This window comes from Trichosurus vulpecula, chromosome 5, assembly GCF_011100635.1.
Source record: "Trichosurus vulpecula isolate mTriVul1 chromosome 5, mTriVul1.pri, whole genome shotgun sequence".
NCBI lineage: Eukaryota > Metazoa > Chordata > Mammalia > Diprotodontia > Phalangeridae > Trichosurus > Trichosurus vulpecula.
Genome location: NC_050577.1, coordinates 42597112 through 42616212, shown reverse-complemented (window position 1 = coordinate 42616212; position 19101 = coordinate 42597112). Strand labels below are relative to the sequence as shown.

The 19101-nt window shown below is 39.7% G+C and overlaps 1 protein-coding gene across 1 annotated transcript; it reads left to right on the top strand.

The window, feature by feature from the left end:
- The first annotated feature begins 267 nt into the window (after positions 1-267).
- On the top strand, positions 268-1343 carry LOC118851798 (C-C chemokine receptor type 3-like). The gene has a single exon (XM_036761343.1). It carries the CDS (start codon positions 279-281, stop codon positions 1341-1343), a length of 1065 nt encoding a protein of 354 aa, XP_036617238.1. The 5' UTR covers positions 268-278.
- Positions 1344-19101: the final 17758 nt, after the last annotated feature.

Sequence of the window (19101 nt, the reverse complement as noted above, 5' to 3'; positions counted from 1 at the left end):
GTGCTTATATTGGGATACAGAATTCCATTTTATCCCAACTACATGGCAACTACATGTTTAAACAAAGAAAAATCTCTCTCTCTCTCTCTCTCTCTCTCTCTCTCTCTCTCTCTCTCTCTCTCTCTCTCTCTCTCTCTCCCTCCCTCTCCTTCCCTCCCCCCCTCTTTCTCTCTCCCCTCCTTTTGGTGTCTGTCTCCATTTCTTTCTCTCTGTCTCTGTTTCTCTCTTCTTCTCTGTTTCTGTCTGTCTGTTTGTCTCTCTTTCCAGAACACAGCAACATGGCAACTTCTCCCACGGACACCAGTGAGGAAACGACCACATATGACTATGAGTCTTGGACGCCTTGCCAAAAGATGAACATTAAGACTTTAGGAGCCAAGTTCCTGCCTCCTCTGTACTCCTTTGTGTTCATTGTGGGTCTACTGGGCAATGTCATGGTGCTGCTGATCCTTACTAAATACAAGAGATTCAAGAGTATGACCAACATCTACCTCTTCAATTTGTCCATTTCAGATCTGCTTTTCCTGTTCACACTTCCCTTCTGGATTCACTATACTAGGCAAAATGACTGGGTTTTTGGTCATACCATGTGTAAGATCCTCTCTGGCCTTTGTTACCTGGGCTTATATAGTGAAATTTTTTTCATTGTCCTGTTGACCATTGACAGGTATCTAGCTGTAGTCTATGCTGTGTTTGCCCTGAAAGCCAGGACAGTCACCTTTGGCATCTTCACCAGCATTATCACATGGGGCTTGTCAGCACTGGCAGCTCTTCCTGAGTTTATCTTCCACGAGTCCCAGGAGGACCTGGAGAGTCATATATGTAGCCCTCATTATCCTGAGTATAATGAAGACAAATGGAAGCATTTCCAGGCTCTGAGAATGAACATCTTGGGACTTGCTATTCCATTGGCCATCATGATCATTTGCTACACAGGAATCATCAAAAAACTGCTCAGATGTCGTAATGACAAGAAGTATAAGGCAGTCAGACTCATCTTTGTCATCATGATTGTCTTCTTTCTTTTCTGGACACCTTATAACCTCACTCTTCTTCTCTCTGCCTTTCAAGCATCTTTCTTTGGGGGGAACTGTGAGAGGAGCAAACAACTGGATGTAGCAATGCAAGTGACTGAAGTGATCGCTTACACTCATTGTTGTGTCAACCCCGTGATTTATGCATTTGTTGGGGAACGATTCCGGAAGTACCTCTGTCACTTTGTCCGCAGACATATTGTAGTTCATCTGTTCAACTATATTCCATTCCTGCCTGGTGAGAAACTGGAACGAGCCAGCTCTATTTCCCCATCCACAGGGGTGCAGGAGCTTTCTGCTGCATTTTAGGTCAGGCTTACGTAAACCTTCCCCAAAAAAGAAACACTGTGGAGACCATAGCTATCTTGGGCACTTTCTTGTCCAGATCAAAATTCCAGACTCCAAGCAAGAAATCTTGGCTCTAGGGGCAGCAAGGTGGTACAGTAGATAGAGCACTGGCCTTGGATTCAGGAGGACCTGAGTTCAAAGCTGGCCAGAGACACTTGACACTTACTAGCTGGATGACCCTGGGCAAGTCACTTAACCCTAGTTGCCTCAAAAAAAGGAAAAGAAAAGAAATCCTGGCTCTGGGACAAGGTCAAACACATAAGCAGAAGATGGAATTCTCACAGAAGAAATGTGCTTTCCAATGGTCCACTAATCAAAAACTAACCCTGGAAAGCAAATTTGGTTTCTGATGTCTTTTATTTTTATATAATTTTCCTATAAATTGCCCCTCTACTCCAGAATTATCCCCTCTTGGGACAAAATAAAACAATTGAGCAAATCAGTTGATAAGGACTATACCTGGTAGGGTGTACAATATTTTGTCCTAGTAATCTTCCACCTTTGTGTTATAAAGGGAAAGGTTGGTTTCATCATATGCTCTGTAGGACCTTCTTCAGTTTTCAGTTATTCAGAGTTCAACTTCATTTTAGGGATTTTTTCATTTATATTGTTGTAGACTCTATGGAGCCTTTACTCTTGATTCTGCTTATTGTGCATTTGCATAAATCTTCTAATGCTTCTCTGAGTTCCTCATCTGTCCTTTTACATGGACAGTAATACAACATTATATTCTTAAACTGCAGTTTTTCAGTTATTCCTCAATCAATGGATACCCACCTACTTGTGGAAAGTAGACTTTAAATCAATTCTTTACAGTGTCAAGGAATTTAATGTAGTTTGTTGTTCAATAATTATCAATTATACCTTTGTAAACATGCAAGAAAGAACTCTATTTTTCGGTATCACTTTTCTCAAAAATTGTTTTCAATTTTTCTATCTTCATAATGCATTTAACTTAAATGAAATTAGTCTTATATATGCTGGTTCCTCAATTATTTTATTCTGAACAGGCATCTTTCTTCCTTTGAAGAGTCAATGTTTAATATTTGGCCCTTCCTGTCAGGGAGCAATATGACTACCTACCATATCTATTTTGATGTTAATGGCATTCTTAATAATTAATTGATTTAATGCATATATTGGCAAGGACAACTCATGGAGGACTTGATTTTCCAAATTCCTTGAAGGGTGAGAGCGCCTCTCTCCTTAAGAGGAAAGTCATAACACTACATCTCCCAGAAGGCTCTGTGTTACCCCATGCTAACAGACATTGCTACCTATGCTCATGTATAGCTTTCTGGTAAATGTAGTCTTGAGACTTTCCCCCTAAATGGCAAAGGCCTCAAACATTATTTGAGTGTTTGTAGAAAACAAAGTACCTCCATGGGCCACCCAACCTGCATACAGGATGAATGACAAGGCATTCTCCTGATTGAAATTACAAGAAATGAATAACAAGTTGGTGGTCTCAGCATGAGACCTACAAACTTTGTACATAGACCCCAAGCCTAACCTGAATATGGGACAGGCCAAAGCTGGATTATATCTTAGTTGGGCTAAGATCCTAATTATAAAAGGGGACTAGATAAGTAGATATGGATAAAAGTTGTTAGGCTTATAGACTGTCCCTGGCTGAATCATTCATAGAGATGTACAGGCATCTTTGAAACTAAAAGCCATACATGGATTTTGAATTTCCCAGGAGAAAGTCAAGGAAGTCTTCTCATCCTAGTTTATATCATAGAGAAAAAAAGAAAATGCCAAATTTGGGTGGTAACTCCATGAAGCCAAACAATTAATTTGTAGTGGGGGAGGGCAGGGGGAAGAAATTAATCTAACCAGTTTCAAGATTGACTTGACCTGACAGTTAAGTCAAAATTGTTTAACTAATCATATGTTTCAACAGTTCTGAGCCTTCAATGATTTCCAAGATCATCTCTGTCTATGTCATGTTCTAGAAGAGATGCCTGGAGCTAGCGAAGGGGAGATAGCCTTTCTTTGTAGAAATTAAGGGGACAACCCAAGAGGTTATACCAGAGAGAAGCTCAAGGGAACCTTTGAGAAACAAGAATTTCAGGAGTTTACTCTTTTCAGCCATGATAAAAGGCTAGAATCCTGAAGCTTTCATATAGCTGTCTTTGTACATTTGAAGAACTTAGGTTGTTATTTATAAAACATCAGAGAATAGAATCTCGTTAATAAAAACACATGGGAAATGAGGCAGCTAAATAGCCACAAATGGATTCAGGGCCAGAACTTGTACCATATACCACAGTTAACTCTAACTGGATTTAAATATATTTTTTAAAATACTGAAAGACAAAGGAATAACATATTCTCATTAGCTCACCAATTCATAACATAGATTAAAGCATTTTTGTTTATTATTGTGGACTGCATGTAATATTTTGTATGTATACCATGAGATGCTTGGGGCTCTGCAGAGAAAAAGTCCAGGTAACCCTAGCATTACCTTCCTTAAGCTTTCCAAAATGCAGGCCAAGTGACATCATGGATAGAGTGTTGGATTTGTAGACAACACTAGAGTTTAAATCTGGCCTCAGACACTTCACTAGCTCTGTGATCCTGGGCAAGTCACTTAAAATGTCAGCCTCAGTTTCCTCATTTGGTAAAGTGAAAATAGTAATAACACCTACCTCACAGGGTTGTCACAAAGGTCAAATGATGTAATATACGTAAAATACTTTGTAAATCTTTAAGTGCTATGTAAATACTAGCTATTATTAGCAATTTTGATTTTGAAATATTGATCAAACATTAAAAATAAGAAATCTAAGACACAAGAAATAGAGACAAAATCAATAGATTTGATTAAGTAAAGATAAAAGGATTTTCTACAACAAAAACAATATTTCTAAAATTAAAAGAAAGATACATGTTGGGGAAAATAGTTGAAGCAAGTAGCTCAGATAAAAATCCAACATCTAGAATTTATAAAGAATTGAGAAATATCTATAAGACTAACAGTACTTCTCAACATAACAATGGTCAAAGGACACGAATGGAAAACTTACAAAAGCTATAAATGGTAATATAAGGTGGTCAGCTTTCCTAATTTCAGAGACAAAACAAACTTGAACCAAGTGGAATGACAAAAATAGTAAAATTAGTGATAAAATCTAGTATTAGAGTGGGGAGTATGGGGAAATAAACAATCTGACACATTATTGGTGGGATCGTAGGCTGGGGCAAACAATTTGAGAGCATGGCAATATGCAAAGAAAGGCATAAAACTGATGATACATTTTGACCCAGCAATTGAATTGCTGGGAGTTTATCCTAAAGATGATAAAAAAGGAAAATCGGACCTATTTGAACAAAAATATCTGTAGTTGCTTTATTTCTATAAGTAAAAGACTGGAAATAAGCTGTATACCTAACAACATGAGAATATCTGGAGAGACTATGGTATATATATTAATGTATGAGATATTATGATGCTATAAAAACAAATATGACCTAACCATACCACTACTAGGTCTATTTCCAAAGATGTTTAGGGAAAAAGGAAAAAAGCCTATATGTTTTAAAATATTTATAGCAGCTCTCTTTGTGGTGGCAAAGAATTGGAAATTGTGGGGATGCCTTCAATTGGGGAACGGCTGAACAAGTTGTGGTATACGATTGCGATGGAATACTACTGTGCTGTAAGAAATGATGAACACCATGATCTTAGAAAAACATGGATAGACCTGCATGAAATAAAGAAGACTGAAATGAGCAGAACCAAGAAAACATTGTATACAGTAACAGCAATATTGTTTTAAGAACAACTTTGAGTGACTAGGTCATTTTGACTATTTTAAATACTCAAATTAACTACAAAGGACATATGAAGGAAGATGCTATCTGTATCCAGAGAAAGAACTTAGAAATATAAGTGTGTGTAGAATGGTTTTGCATATGTATGTATATATATATATATACGTAATATACACACAATGTATACATACATATGTAAACAATGTACATATACATATTTGTGTCTAATGGTAACCATCTCTAATGGGGGGGGAGAAATTTACATGACACCTTTATTATATACTTAAAAGGAATAGCAAGTTGTACATAATAGATTTGTAGTTTCATGTGCAATCACATTTTTTATTATACTATGTTATGGAAATGCTTGTGTTATTCTGTAAATTAAAAATTAAATAAAAATAAAAAAACAAATATGAAGCATCAAAGAAAATATGTAAAGAATCAGGTAAAGTGTTTCAGAACAAAATCAATAGAAAGAAAACTGTGTATTTGGAAGGAAGGAAGGGAGGGAGGGAGGAAGGAAAAATAGAAGGGATGGAGGGGAGGAGGAAGGAAGGAAAATAAGATATACAACATCCAGCCAGACACAAAACAAAAATATTTACTTTGCTTGTTTTTTGTTTGTTCATTTAATTCTATTGTTAAATGCTAAAGACTTAATGTACAATTTTACCACTTATTTGATTATTCATTTTTGTTAGAAATTATTGTTATAAGTATAGATTCTATATAGACTCTATATAGATTTTACATATATATATCTAGAGAGAGAGAATATATATAAAGTCTACATAGAATCTATATAGATTTTATATATTCTAATTATAGAACTTAATAACTTATGAGTATATAGGGAGAAAATAACTTAGGTTATAGGTATAATAGGAACAATCTGTCCATGTCATCTACAAGCAAATACACATATTAGAGCATAAGACAGACACATCATACAATTGTGCTTAGTATGTTCATTTCTGTAACAAAGAATGACTCCTGTGGATGAGAAAGCTGACTGAATCCTATGGCTAGGAGACTTGAAATCCTTGTCATCTGTAAGAACAAAATTTACCCTCCTTATCAGGGACATTTTAGGTTGTTTCTACACTACCTAGTATTTAACCTATCTGAGATTTAGAACCTAAGTTATCAGGATCAGCAAATTTAACATTTAAAAACCTTATTTTTGTTGGGAAGAAAACAAATTACCACATTCTCCCCTAGACCTCTTAGGCTTGTGTCTTCCTAGTCTTCAAATCAAATCTGCTGTAAAAAATGGGCATTTTACTATAATATGTTTTCTACATAGTCTGGAAATGAAACCACCATCTTTCAAATCTGTGACAAGCATTTGATAAGTACCTATTAAGGCAGGGTTATCTGCCTCTTACTGCTCTGTTGTCTTGTATTTGAGGGGATAATTTTAGAAGCTGAAGAGCTGATTAGTCTCTTTGGATATTTTTTAATATTTAGCAGAAATCACTCTCAAAATAGACAGTTATGTGGTTGAGTGTTACCACTAAGCCACTAAGAAATGAAAGGAGAGAATAAAAGGGTTTGTTGAGGGGGCGGAGCCAAGATGGCGCTGGAAAGCAGGGACTAGCATGAGCTCCCCGCCAAGTCCCTCCAAAAATGTATAAAAAATGGCTCTGAACCAATTCTAGAACTGCAGAACTCACAAAATAGCAGAGGGAAGCAGGGATCCAGCCCAGGACAGCCTGGATGGTCTCTGGGTGAGGTCTATCCCCCACGGAGCTGGGAGCAGAGCAGAGCCCAGTGCGCGCTGGGCGGACCAACCAGAGCAGGAGCCAGGCGGAGCGTGCCCTAGCACTGTGAGCTGCAGCAGTTACCAGACTTCTCAACCCACAAACACCAAAGACAACAGAGAAGGTTAGTGGGAAAAGCTGCAGGAGTGGAAGGAGTTTGTGGTTCAGCTACCGCCCCGGGGGGGGGGGGGAGGGGGGCAGCGGAGGTGGGGCAGCTATAGAACTGGAGCTGCAGTTGCTTCCAGCCCCAGGCCCACCTGGTGGGAGGAATTAAGTGGCAGATCAGAGCAGGAGTGAAGAGCCTGCTGAAGATCTAAGTCCAGTCTGGGTTGGGGGTTCTTGGGGGAGGAGTAGTGCTGGTGTGGCAGAGCTGGCACATCCCCCCAAGCATGGAACATAGTTCTCTTAACTCTATAAGCAGTCATACCCTGCTGAAAAACTCAAGGGTCAGGTTAGTTGGCTGGAAACATGGCCAGGCAGCGAAAATGCACCCAGATTCAGTCTCAGACTCTGGAATCTTTCTTTGGTGACAAAGAAGACCAAAACATACAGCCAGAAGAAGTCAACAAAGTCAAAGTCAAAGTCAGCAAAAGCCTCCAAGAAAAACATGAACTGCTCTCTGGCCATGGAAGATCTCAAAAAGGATTTGGAAAAGCAAGATAGAGAAGTAGAGGAAAAATTGGGAAGAGAAATGAAAAGGATGTGAGAAAACCATGAAAGACAAGTCAATGACTTGCTAAAGGAGACCCAAAAAATACTGAAAAGTACACTGAAGAAAACAACACCTTAAAAAATAGACTAACGCAAATGGCAAAAGAGCTCCAAAAAGCCAGTGAGGAGAAGAATTCCTCGAAAGGCAGAATTAGCCAAATGGAAAAGGAGGTCCAAAAGACCACTGAAGAAAATACTACCCTAAAAATTAGATTGGAGCAAGTGGAAGCTAGTGACTTGAGGAGAAATCAAGATATTATAAAACAGAACCAAAGGAATGAAAAAATGGAAGACAATGTAAAATATCTCATTGGAAAAACCACTGACCTGGAAAATAGATCCAGGAGACATAATTTAAAAATTATTGGACCACCTGAAAGCCATGATCAAAAAAAGAGCCTAGATATCATCTTTCAAGAAATTATCAAGGAGAACTGCCCTGATATTCTAGAGCCGCAGGGCAAAATAGAAATTGAAAGAATCCACAGATCGCCTCCTCAAATTGATCCCCAAAAGCAATCTCCTAGATATATTGTCACCAAATTCCAGAGCTCCCAGGTCAAGGAGGAAATACTGCAAGCAGCCAGAAAGAAACAATTTGAATATTGTGGAAGCACAATCAGAATGACCCAACATCTAGCAGCTTCTACATTAAGAGATCGAAGGGCTTGGAATATGATATTCCGGAGGTCAATGGAGCTAGGATTAAAACCAAGAATCACCTACCCAGCAAAACTGAGTATCATGCTCCAAGGCAAAATATGGATTTTCAATAAAATAGAGGACTTTCAAGCTTTCTCAGTGAAAAGACCAGAGCTGAATAGAAAATTTGATTTTCAAACACAAGAATCAAGAGAAGCATGAAAAGGTAATCAAGAAAAAGAACAAGAAAAAGAAATTGCAAGGGACTTACTAAAGTTGAACTGTTTTGTTTACATTCCTACATGGAAAGATGATGTGTATGATTCATGAGACCTCGGTATTAGGGCAGCTGAAGGGAATATGTATATATATATATATATATATATATATATATATATATATATATATATATATATATATATGCATATGTGAGTATGTATGTATGTATATATGTATGTGTGTGTATATATATATATATTTGTATATATATATATATATGTATAGAGAGAGAGAGAGAGAGGGCACAGGATGAGTTGAAGATGAAGGGAAGATATCTAAAAGAAATAAAATCAAATTAAGGGATGAGAGAGGAATATATTGAGAGAGGGAGATAGGGAGAGATAGAATGGGGTAAATTATCTCGCATAAAAGTGGCAAGAAAAAGCAGTTCTGTAGGAAGAGAAGAGAAGGCAGGTGAGGGGGAATGAGTGAATCTTGCTCTCATCAGATTTGACCTGAGGAAAGAATACCATACAAACTCAATTGGGTATTTTACCCCACAGGAAAAAAGGAGGAAGAAGATAAAAAAGGGGGGATGATAGAAGGGAGGGCAGATTGGGGTGGAGGTAATCAAAAACAAACACTTTCGAAAGGGGACAGGGTCAAGGGAGAAAATTGGATAAAGGGGGATAGGTTAGGAAGGAGCAAAATATAGTGAGTCTTTCACAACATGAATATTGTGGAAGGGCTATACATAACGATACTCATGTGGCATATGTTGAATTGCTTGACTTCTTAGGGAGGGTGGGTGGGAAGGGAAGAGAGGAGAGAATTTGGAACTCAAAGTTTTAAAAACAGATGTTCAAAAACAAAAAAAAAGTTTTTGCATGCAACTAGAAAATAAGATACACAGGCAATGGGGCAAAGAAATTCATCTTGCCCTACAAGAAAGGAAGGGAAAAGGGGATGGGAGGGGAGTGGGGTGACAGAAGGGAGGGCTGACTGGGGAACAGGGCAACCATCTTGGAGTGGGGGGAGGCTAGAAATGGGGAGAAAATTTGTAACTCAAACTCCTGTGAAAATCAATGCTAAAAACTAAATATATTAAATAAAAAAAAGGAAAAAAAAAGAAATGAAAGGAGAGCCTTCCCCTCACCCCTATCTAGACTCCTCTGGGCACTGAAGAGCATAGAACAGATCAAGATGGTGGAGTCCTACCCATTTCCCCCTGCCCAGACCCCACCAGGAATAAGAAGCCTCAGAGAAGATTAAGTCACGGGAGCTTTTACCCTTCCCCCACCTTGCCTATCCCCAAGTCTCTCTCTCCAGTCTTCTTGTAGTTGCCATTTTCCCCTTTCTTCTTCCCATCAGATGCCAAACTCCTATCATTACCCTTGGGGAGGGAGCCTAGAGCACTTGCTTTATTGTGAACCTTGGACCTATTTCTCCTTATCAGTAGTCATGGCCCTGGGCCCCTCTATCTTCTAATTTTTGGGTGGACATTGCTGCTTATACCACTTTGATGAACAGTGAGTCACCATCTCCACTCCTTCCTGGAAGACAGAAGACCACTAGGCCTTACCATCTGCCCTAACATTGCACCCTCTGGACAAGAGGTGTGAACCGTGGCAGTCTACATGCAGCTCAGCACTCCCACCCTGAACCAGATTAAAATATAATTGGCAAGTATTTAACAAAATAATAAAAGCACAACATAATACAATATGGAAAATGTTCATTTGTGGTTTTCTAAGTCAGTATGCAGGAGCAGGAATCCATTTCTATTTGAGTTTGACACCACTGCTCTGGACCACTACTGTCTACACTGCAGCTCAGCCCTAAAGCTCCTTTGGTCTTTCCATCAGTCCTGCAGCTGAGTTGGCCTTCCTAATTAGAATGTGAGCTCCCTGAGAGCAAGGATTCTTGATTATCGCACTTTTGCATTTGCATCCTGGATCGCAGCACAGTGTTTGGCACATGTTAAGCGCATAATAAAAGCTTTTTTATTCATTCTAATCACCCATCCATCCATTCAATGAATGAGTTGTTTATTGAAGGACAAAGTATAGCCATCTGGGGCCCAAGCTGATGGAGAAGGTTGCTGACATGAAACTGCTTCCAGGAAGGAATCATCATGTCTCTTATATCTGTGTTAAGGCAAACAATAAAGGCTGGAAAGGACTCCTCAACAGCAATATATCTTTGTCAACGTATTTTCTGAGACTAGTTTGCCTTTGTATACAAATATATATATATATAGAGATATATAGATAGATAGATAGATAGATAGATAGATATAGATATATAACGCCTCACTTCTTTTGCCACTTAGCAAATTCTTGCTTTCTCTGATCTGGCCTTGAAGATTTGAGGAGCCCTGATTGGCCAGCACATACACAGCTGTCTTTTCTGAATTTATAATTAGTGGCTTTAAAACCACGTGGCTATTATTTGGATAGGAGGCCTGTATTAGGCAGTTTCCCTTAGCTAGCCTAAGGAGGGCACACATTCAGAAATCTTGAGAGACAGCTGTTATCTCAGGGTGGAAAGTTTGACCAGGGCAGATGCTATCCCAGAATGATCTGGAAGAAGATATTTCTTGAAATAGCCATCTTAAGGGGTGAATGTGTAAGGGGTGGGGAGGGGAGGACGTGCAAAGCCCAGTTTGACTTCCTGAAAAAGTTTCAAAAAGGAAAACAACTATGGAGCTTTTAATATGCCAGCTAAGAGGTTATGACCTACTTCAAAGAAAATTCTTAATTAATGTATAAGAATAAAATATTTTTCAGTCTTTCATCCTATGAAGTTATTTTGTTTCAGAAAAAAAAAACCTCCTATGGTGAATTCTCATAAGTCAAACATGTAATTACTATTTATTTTAATGGAAATTTTTCATGCATTCCTAAGCCTCAAAATTTAACTCATTTTTACTAAAAACAAACAAACAATAAAACCACCAAAAACTATTTTAATGGAGGCAAATATATGTGAGACCCATGAACACACTCCCCACCCCAATCCACTCAGAATGAGTTGGTTTCTGCCTCCACCCAACTTTGCCTTTGTTTTTTTCTTTCCTGGGATGTCTCAGTTGGACTCTCCTCACCTACTGGGAGGTGGATCTTGAAGCAATCCACAAAAATCCAAGATGGTCCCTCAGTTGGGATCCAGAATCAGACCCCAAGTTGACCCTATGCACTAAACGGAGGGGTTGTTATTGCTGTTCAGTCGTATCCGACTCTTCATGACCCATTTAGGGCAAAGATACAGGAGTGGAGGAAGTAGTTAAAACCCTGCTCTAAGGCTGCTGTCAAGATCCCTGAACAAACTCCTCCAAACTTAATACTTATGCTTCTCCTGATTTGCCTCCTGCCCCTGGAAGGTCATAGGAAAGGGTAGGGGGTGGGGAAGAGGGTAGAGGTCACCACAGCTGGGATTCATCAATCCTCAAAAAATAATAAAGCATTTTTTTTGGTTTGGTTTGGTTTGGTTTTGTTATGAGAAAAAACCCACGTCATGTGACAGAAGACTGCATGCATGAGCAACTGTTACAGCACTCAGCTCCTCCAGAAGCACACAAAATCCAAATTAGACCTTACACACTCAAAGAAACATCTTGTAAGCCAAGGCAGGGCTATCACATGAAGCTCCTTCTAAAGGTGAATCCTTGTAACCCAAATGGGCATATCTAGGGATATGACTATAATTCACTTCATAGAACTGTTTTATTTATTTTTTTTTTACTTAGAGACTTTCCAAAGATGAAGATTGCATTGCTGGTTGTGTTGTATGAGCAATGAGCAGGTCTGAATACACATATGGTTCATCCCTTAGCCTTGAGACACTGGAATCGTAAAGTGGGCTCCAACAGTCACAGGGGGCATTGCTCAAGGCAAAGGCCACTCAGACATGGAGTCAGAACAACAAATCCCGCCTCCAAAGATTGCTGTCCAGTCACTTCCGCTCTCTCAAGATCAGCTTTCTCATCTGTAGAAAGGAGAGAATAAGTTCATGCTGCATTTCTCACAGGGTTGTTGTGAAAAAGTGCTTTGCAAGGCTTAAAGAATTATGGAAAAGAGAATTGTACTATTATGATAACAGGCTGGCCTTTGTATGCTTAAAGTGATTGCCCAAGGTCACACAAGTACTAAGGGGCAGTGACAGAATTTGAGCTCAGATTCCCTGATTTATCCAAATCTAGCAGCACCCTATCATTGTGCCACGCTCTTTCACTCACTTTTTTGGATCGTACCTGTCATTTCACCGATTTAGGGAGCTCTTAGTAAAGAACTCCCTCTATCATTGCAGACAAGCTCCTCTCCTGTAATTTATAGTTTCAGAAGTTAAGTGACTTGACCAGGTTCACACAACTAGCACATGTCAGAAGCTAGACTTAAACCCAGCTCTTCCTGACTCTGAGGGCAGCACTCTATCCATCATACTCTGCAACTCCTTAACACTTTGAGATCTACCCCTTCCTCTTTCACCTCCTCACATCTCAGCCCATCCCTCAGAGACCCTTGCTCGTACCAACTCTGATCTTCTGCCTTTACTCATAGTTCCTTCAGAGACACTTCAAAATGCTGCTGAATAAAGTCTCCAAAAAACCCATCTATCCAACCAACCCACCTTTACGGGAAACTTCTGATGAGCAAGATTCTGTGGAAAATGCAGAGAAGTATCACATACAATCTGTGGTCACCAGTAGCTCATCATGTGTTCAGAAATTTGAACTTCATTTGTTAGACTAAAGGTTTTAGAACAAAGTATCACACAATGAAATCACACAAAAATTTATCTGACTACTAAGTAGTGGGAAATGGTTTAATCACTACCAGCTCAGTAATTGTTCAACAGAGATTATAAATCTTTCTCTCTGTGAGGCATGGAGAGTGTCAAAGGGTAATGTGAGCTCCTTCCTGTTCTTTCTTCTGGCTAGTTCAGGAAATAGCCTCAGGCCAACTAAATAACTCTTTGGAGTTGCCCAGAGGCCAGTGGAAGAGATGGAAAGACCATCAGGAAGAGAATCGATTGTTCTTCCCTATCTTCTAGACTTTCCAGTGCAAATAAAAGTCACATTCCCCGGGTGCTAAGGGAAGCAAGATACAAATTATAGTAAGTCACCATGAGCCTACATGGAATTAAGGAAAGGGAATCCTTTGTAAGTCAGGAGATAGTGTAAAACTTGGAGTCATGGGAACTGGTATACAAAAGACTAATAAAGAAAAAAACAGGTACTCATGTCTGGAGTTCTTGTTTTTGAGCCCTGCACACATTTGTTGCCCGAGTGTTCTTCCCATGTGGGTTTGTTGTTGCAGAGCTGGTCCCCTAGGAAAGGGAACATGTACCCTCTACTGGAGGCTGAGGAGTATGGCAGGAGAAACTACAGAACAATGGAGGACTGGGAGGAGGGATGGCTTATAATGGATGACCACCACCTACTGAGAACTGAGGAAAACACAAGAAAGTAAAGCTGCAGAGGTTAGCAAAGGGGAATGCCATTATGAAAGAGCAATCTCCAATTACTCCTTCCTAGAACCCAGGGAAGCTAGGTGGCACAGTGCATGTAGCCCCTGGCCTGGAGTCAGGAAGACCCAAGTTCAAATCCAGCCTGAGACACTGGGCAAGTCACTTAACCTTGTTTGCCTCAGTTGTGTCAAACGAGCTGGAGAAGAAAATGGCAAGCCACTCCAGTAACTTTGCCAAGAAAACCTCAAATGGAGTCTTGAAGAATTGGATATGACTGAACAACATCAAGAACCTAGGGCATTCTGTGGCACTGTCCTGGTTCATGGAGCAGAGGGCACAGTGCTTTGTATGGATCTTGTTCGCTGACTTGTAAAACAAACTTGTTTGGAGTTTTGTGAAAATGTGGGTTTGTAAAGCGTAGTTGAGGCTTGGCAATTCCTCCCTAGGTAGGATTCCTGATCTTGAAATTCTTAGGGAGTCTTGGTGAGGGCAACCATCAAAAGAAGCAAAAATTCTCCACAAATATATGAAATATGTCCAATGCCTTTGTATCAGGAGGGAACCGGGGACACAAGGATTACAATAATAATAGGCAACTCATACTAATGGTGCATTAATTCACCAACAATGAATTGTAACTTTTCTGGCAATCAGAAAACCCTGAGTTTAAATCCTGCCTCAGACACCTATGGTGTGATCCTGGTTAACCTATGCCTTACCGGGATAACAATAGCACCTACTTGGAAGGGTTGTTGTGAGGATCAAATAAGATATTCGTACAGTGTTTAGCACAGTGCCTGGCACATAGTAGTCTCGATATAAATGTTTATCCCCCTCCTCTTCACTCCCTTCTTTTCACCAAAGGAGCTTATGACATTAATGGAACAAGAAATTAACCATGAGAGTAAATAAAAATCTAATTTAATTATTTTTATATAAACAAAACCAGGACGGGTTCATGAATGCAGTTTCCATGTTTGTTGTTTTACAGGCACTATCTGTTAAAAAAAATCACCTGATTTCCAAGAAATAGATAAAGGGCTGAGGATTGCCCTCTATCAATTTAGCAATGGGAGGGACCACACTCTCACACAAATAACCATCCACTTGGCCTCCTGCATTCAGGGCGGTGTCTCTGATGACAGGTGACTTGCAGGGACAAAAGGACTATACTTCCAAATTTGGGCCATGCAACAAGTGGCCTGAGAAAAACTCAGAACAACCAAAGGTATGAAAATGTACTCAGCTCAAGATACTATCAAAAGGTGACCCCTTACATGCTGAGAGTGGGCCCTCACACTGAGAGATGAGATAGAAATGTCAAGGAAGAGGCAGTTGATTGCACCAGAATTTTGCAATCTCTATTGTGACATTTCATATTAAAATACCCAAGACAGTGAGTGCTCTTACTGGCACATCTGAGTCAAGAGGGCTTGTGGTAGATCTGGCCCGTGACCGATACTGCAGGAGTGGGGGTGGGGACCACATGCAGCTGTCCTTAGAGGCCAAAGCTTTGGAAAGAAATGTCAAATCTCCTTCCCCATATTTCTCCTATCTTACTTCCTTATCCAGTTCTTATGTCTTGGCCTGAATTTCAACTCCTGAAATGCATATCCTTCTTCCAGGATACTCCTTTAGATTCTGGCTTTAAGAAGCCCTGTCTCTGGCCTAGATGGACCTTTTGGATTATGCTGACTTGGATCAAAATTCAGAACCTGCCTTTCTTCCCCAGAGAGGACTGTCCCGCCCCTGCTCTTGTGCTTGCCCTAAAGCACACACAGAATACTATGGTATTTTCTGACTTCCTAAGCAGGAAGAGATATTTGTACTACAACACCCAGAAGGGAGCCTCAGAGATCACAGAGATGCATCGACAAACAGTATAGCTCTCTGAGAAATTGACAGTACCGAAAGGCATATTAGTTATTCCGTGAAAAGTCATCTGCTAATTGGAAAATCTAATGTCTTTTTTTAAGAGCTCATGCTCTGATCTGCAGTTTGGGACACTCTTGACCTGGTATTGGATACTCTCCTGTTGATTGGCTTTAAAGAAACTCTACTCTCTCGGTTCTCCACCTACCTCTCCCATCACTCCTCTGTCTCCTCTGCTGTGTCCTCATTCCCTTCACCACGCCTGAAAGTGAGTGTGCCCCAAGAGCATGTCCTTTATTCTCTTCTATTTTTCTTCTGTTCTCTCCCCCTTATCAAGCTCATTCTTGTCACTTGTGTGCAGGTGACTCTCAAAACTATAAGCCTGGCCTCTTCTGATTCCCAGACCCACACCTTCAACTGCTTATAAGTACATCTCTGCCGGGATGCCCCCACTGATTCTTCTAACTAAAAATATCCAAAGCAGAGTTCATTATCTTTCCCAGATAATACTGACTACCATATTTGTCTATAGTACCACCATTCACCCAATGTCCCGTGTTCATAATCTGAGAGTTGACTGACCCTCCTCTTCCCTTACAACTCACCAATTCCTCTCTACAATATCCTTTCCTCTCTTTCATCTCCTTCCCCACTAAACCATTATGCTAATTCAAGAGCTCATTACTACCCATTTGTATGATTGAAATAGCCTCTTGAAGGTCTTCCAGCCTCCACTCTTTACCTTTTCCAATCCTTCCATCACTTCCAAAGTCATTTTTCTTATGTACCAATCCGGCCATAACTTTTGTGTTCAAAAATCTTCAGTGGCTCACTATTATCTGCTGAGTAAAATTCAAACTTTTTTCTTTATCATTCAAAGCCTTCCTCACCTTAGCCTACCTTTCTAACCTCCTCCTGTTACTGTCCTCTATGTCTAGCCAACTGAACAACTCTCTACATTCAAATATACTCCATGTTCATTTCTATTTGCCTCTGCTCAGGCTGTTCCTGGAAAACTTTTCTTTCTCATCATTACCTGTTGAGATTGAGTGAAAACTCAAGCAAATGTCACTCTCTCCAAGGAACCTTCTCTGATTCCCTGTTTGAATTTTTCTATTTACATCCATGAAATATAGGGCTTATTAGTGCTTAAAGAATGTTTATTGACTAGTCAATTAAGAAGCATGTTCCCTATCAGATTTCACAGGAACTGTTTTATACCTCTCTAACGTTCTTGCCATGGCTAGGTTGAATATTTTGGTACTCTGTGTTTTTGCCTTATTTCCTAACTAGACTGCAAGCTTCTCAAGGACATAGATTTTGTCTTATTTAAACTCTGTGTCTCACCTAGGGCATAGTCTAATAGACAATGAAATCTGATGGGTGACTATGCCATTGTGTAGCTTAAGTAGAAAAAGAGTCCACTGGAGCTGAGGAGGTTGGGGATTTGAAATGTAAGGTTTTTAGAGAGTTGTCAATATGAAAACTGAAGCCCTCAAATATAATGGCAAGGAATGGGGAGAAGAAGAGACAAGGCAACACAATATGATGGGAAACAAATGGAAAATATTCTTTCAAACCCAATATTGCTTGTCTGAATGCCAAGCCTCTGCAGTTTTACAGGTTTCAAGAATTCAGTATATCAAGACCTTTTGGGTCACAGCTTGGTGGCCCATCTCCACAGCAATTACCCCTATTCCAACTATCCCACCCAACACCACAAGCTGATCCAAGCCCTCCTCTAGCACTGACAGGAGTACCCGCTATTTGTCAACTAAAAGAAATTCATATTGGAGGAGGGGGTGGAGTTTCTAGGGTACAAATGAAGAAGTCTGTATAGATCCACACAAAATGGAGATACACTGAATCCCTATTTCTGAAAAAGATCTATAGTGATTTTTCTACATCATGGGGCAATTTGGCCCACTTACTTACAAGTTCTCCACCTTGATACTATCTTTGTATTTGCTTCCCCAGCACTACCATAGTGGCTGACACATAGTAGACACTTAGCTAAAGGCTTATTGATTGGCGTATTTGATGGAAATCAATTGTAGGACTACAAGACAGGGTTTGCTATCTCTGGGTGAACTCACCAGTTTCATAATGGGCATAAAAATGGAGAAGTATATGAACAAATAAGGGTCTTTGTGTTTGGATGACTCTTCTTTTACTTAGTTATTAAATCTTTGAAATTCAAAATTCCAGGGCAATTGGTGATTTGTCCTAATCTGGTCTTATATATTTAGTTGCATCACCCAATTTATGATTCTGTTGATTTAACTTTCATGTATAGAATGAATTGTAGGAAAAGATTAGCATGGCAGGAAGCTTGGCATGAGATTATTTTAATAGGCCAAATATGAAAGGATAAGAGCATGAATTTAGGTACTGCTATTTTAAGTATTTCATTCCAAAGTAAATGGACAGCCCCTTGGAATTTTCAAAAAGAGTCATATGACCATATCTATGGATAGAGATTGCACCTATGATTCCAATGGTATAGGGAACTCCTGAGAGAGGAACTCTCTACAAGTTCAGGAACCACAACCTATAGATGCCTTACATGTATAGCAACCTTTTCTATAACTTGTAGTCTTAGAGAGTTGAGTAGAGCAGTGAGAGGTTAAATGATTTTGCCCTTGGTCTAGGAATAGTAGGATGGATGAAATGGAGAGAGTACATAGAGGAGGTGGGAAGGCCTCTTAGAAAGCTATTGTATTCATTCAGAAGGGTAATAATGGTGAGCTGTACAAGGGCAGTAACAGTGAGAATAGGGAGGACGGGATGGATGTGAAAGGTATCACAGGCATGGGTTTGGCAAGATTTGGTGACTGGAAGTTTGGGAGACAAAAAAGTCAAAGAGAATATCAAGGTCATGAACATAAGAGATGGGGTACTAGAAGGAAAGGCCTCTGAATTTGATGAGTAGAAGGTCATTGTTAACACTTGAGAGAGTACTTTCAGGAAATTGGTGGGTGGAAAGAAAGATTCCTGAACTGAGGTCCACAGACTCTTGAGGGATCTGAGACCATTTCTTCATCCAAGACATTATACTGCCACTCAAATATAATAAAATGCTCACATTTATGTAACCCTTGAAGATTTTCTAAGGATTTTCCTCATATTAGTCCTGTGAGGTAAGTCAAGCAAATAATACTCGGCATTTTACGAATAAGAAACAGACTCTGAATATTCGTGATCACAAAACTAGTAGATGAAATATACAGCCAGGTCCTCCAGCCCAAGGCCAACCC

What these genes read in the sequence shown, in the direction of transcription:
- LOC118851798 (XM_036761343.1), top strand. Translation starts at nt 279, where the DNA reads ATGGCAACTTCTCCCACGGACACCAGTGAGGAAACGACCACATATGAC.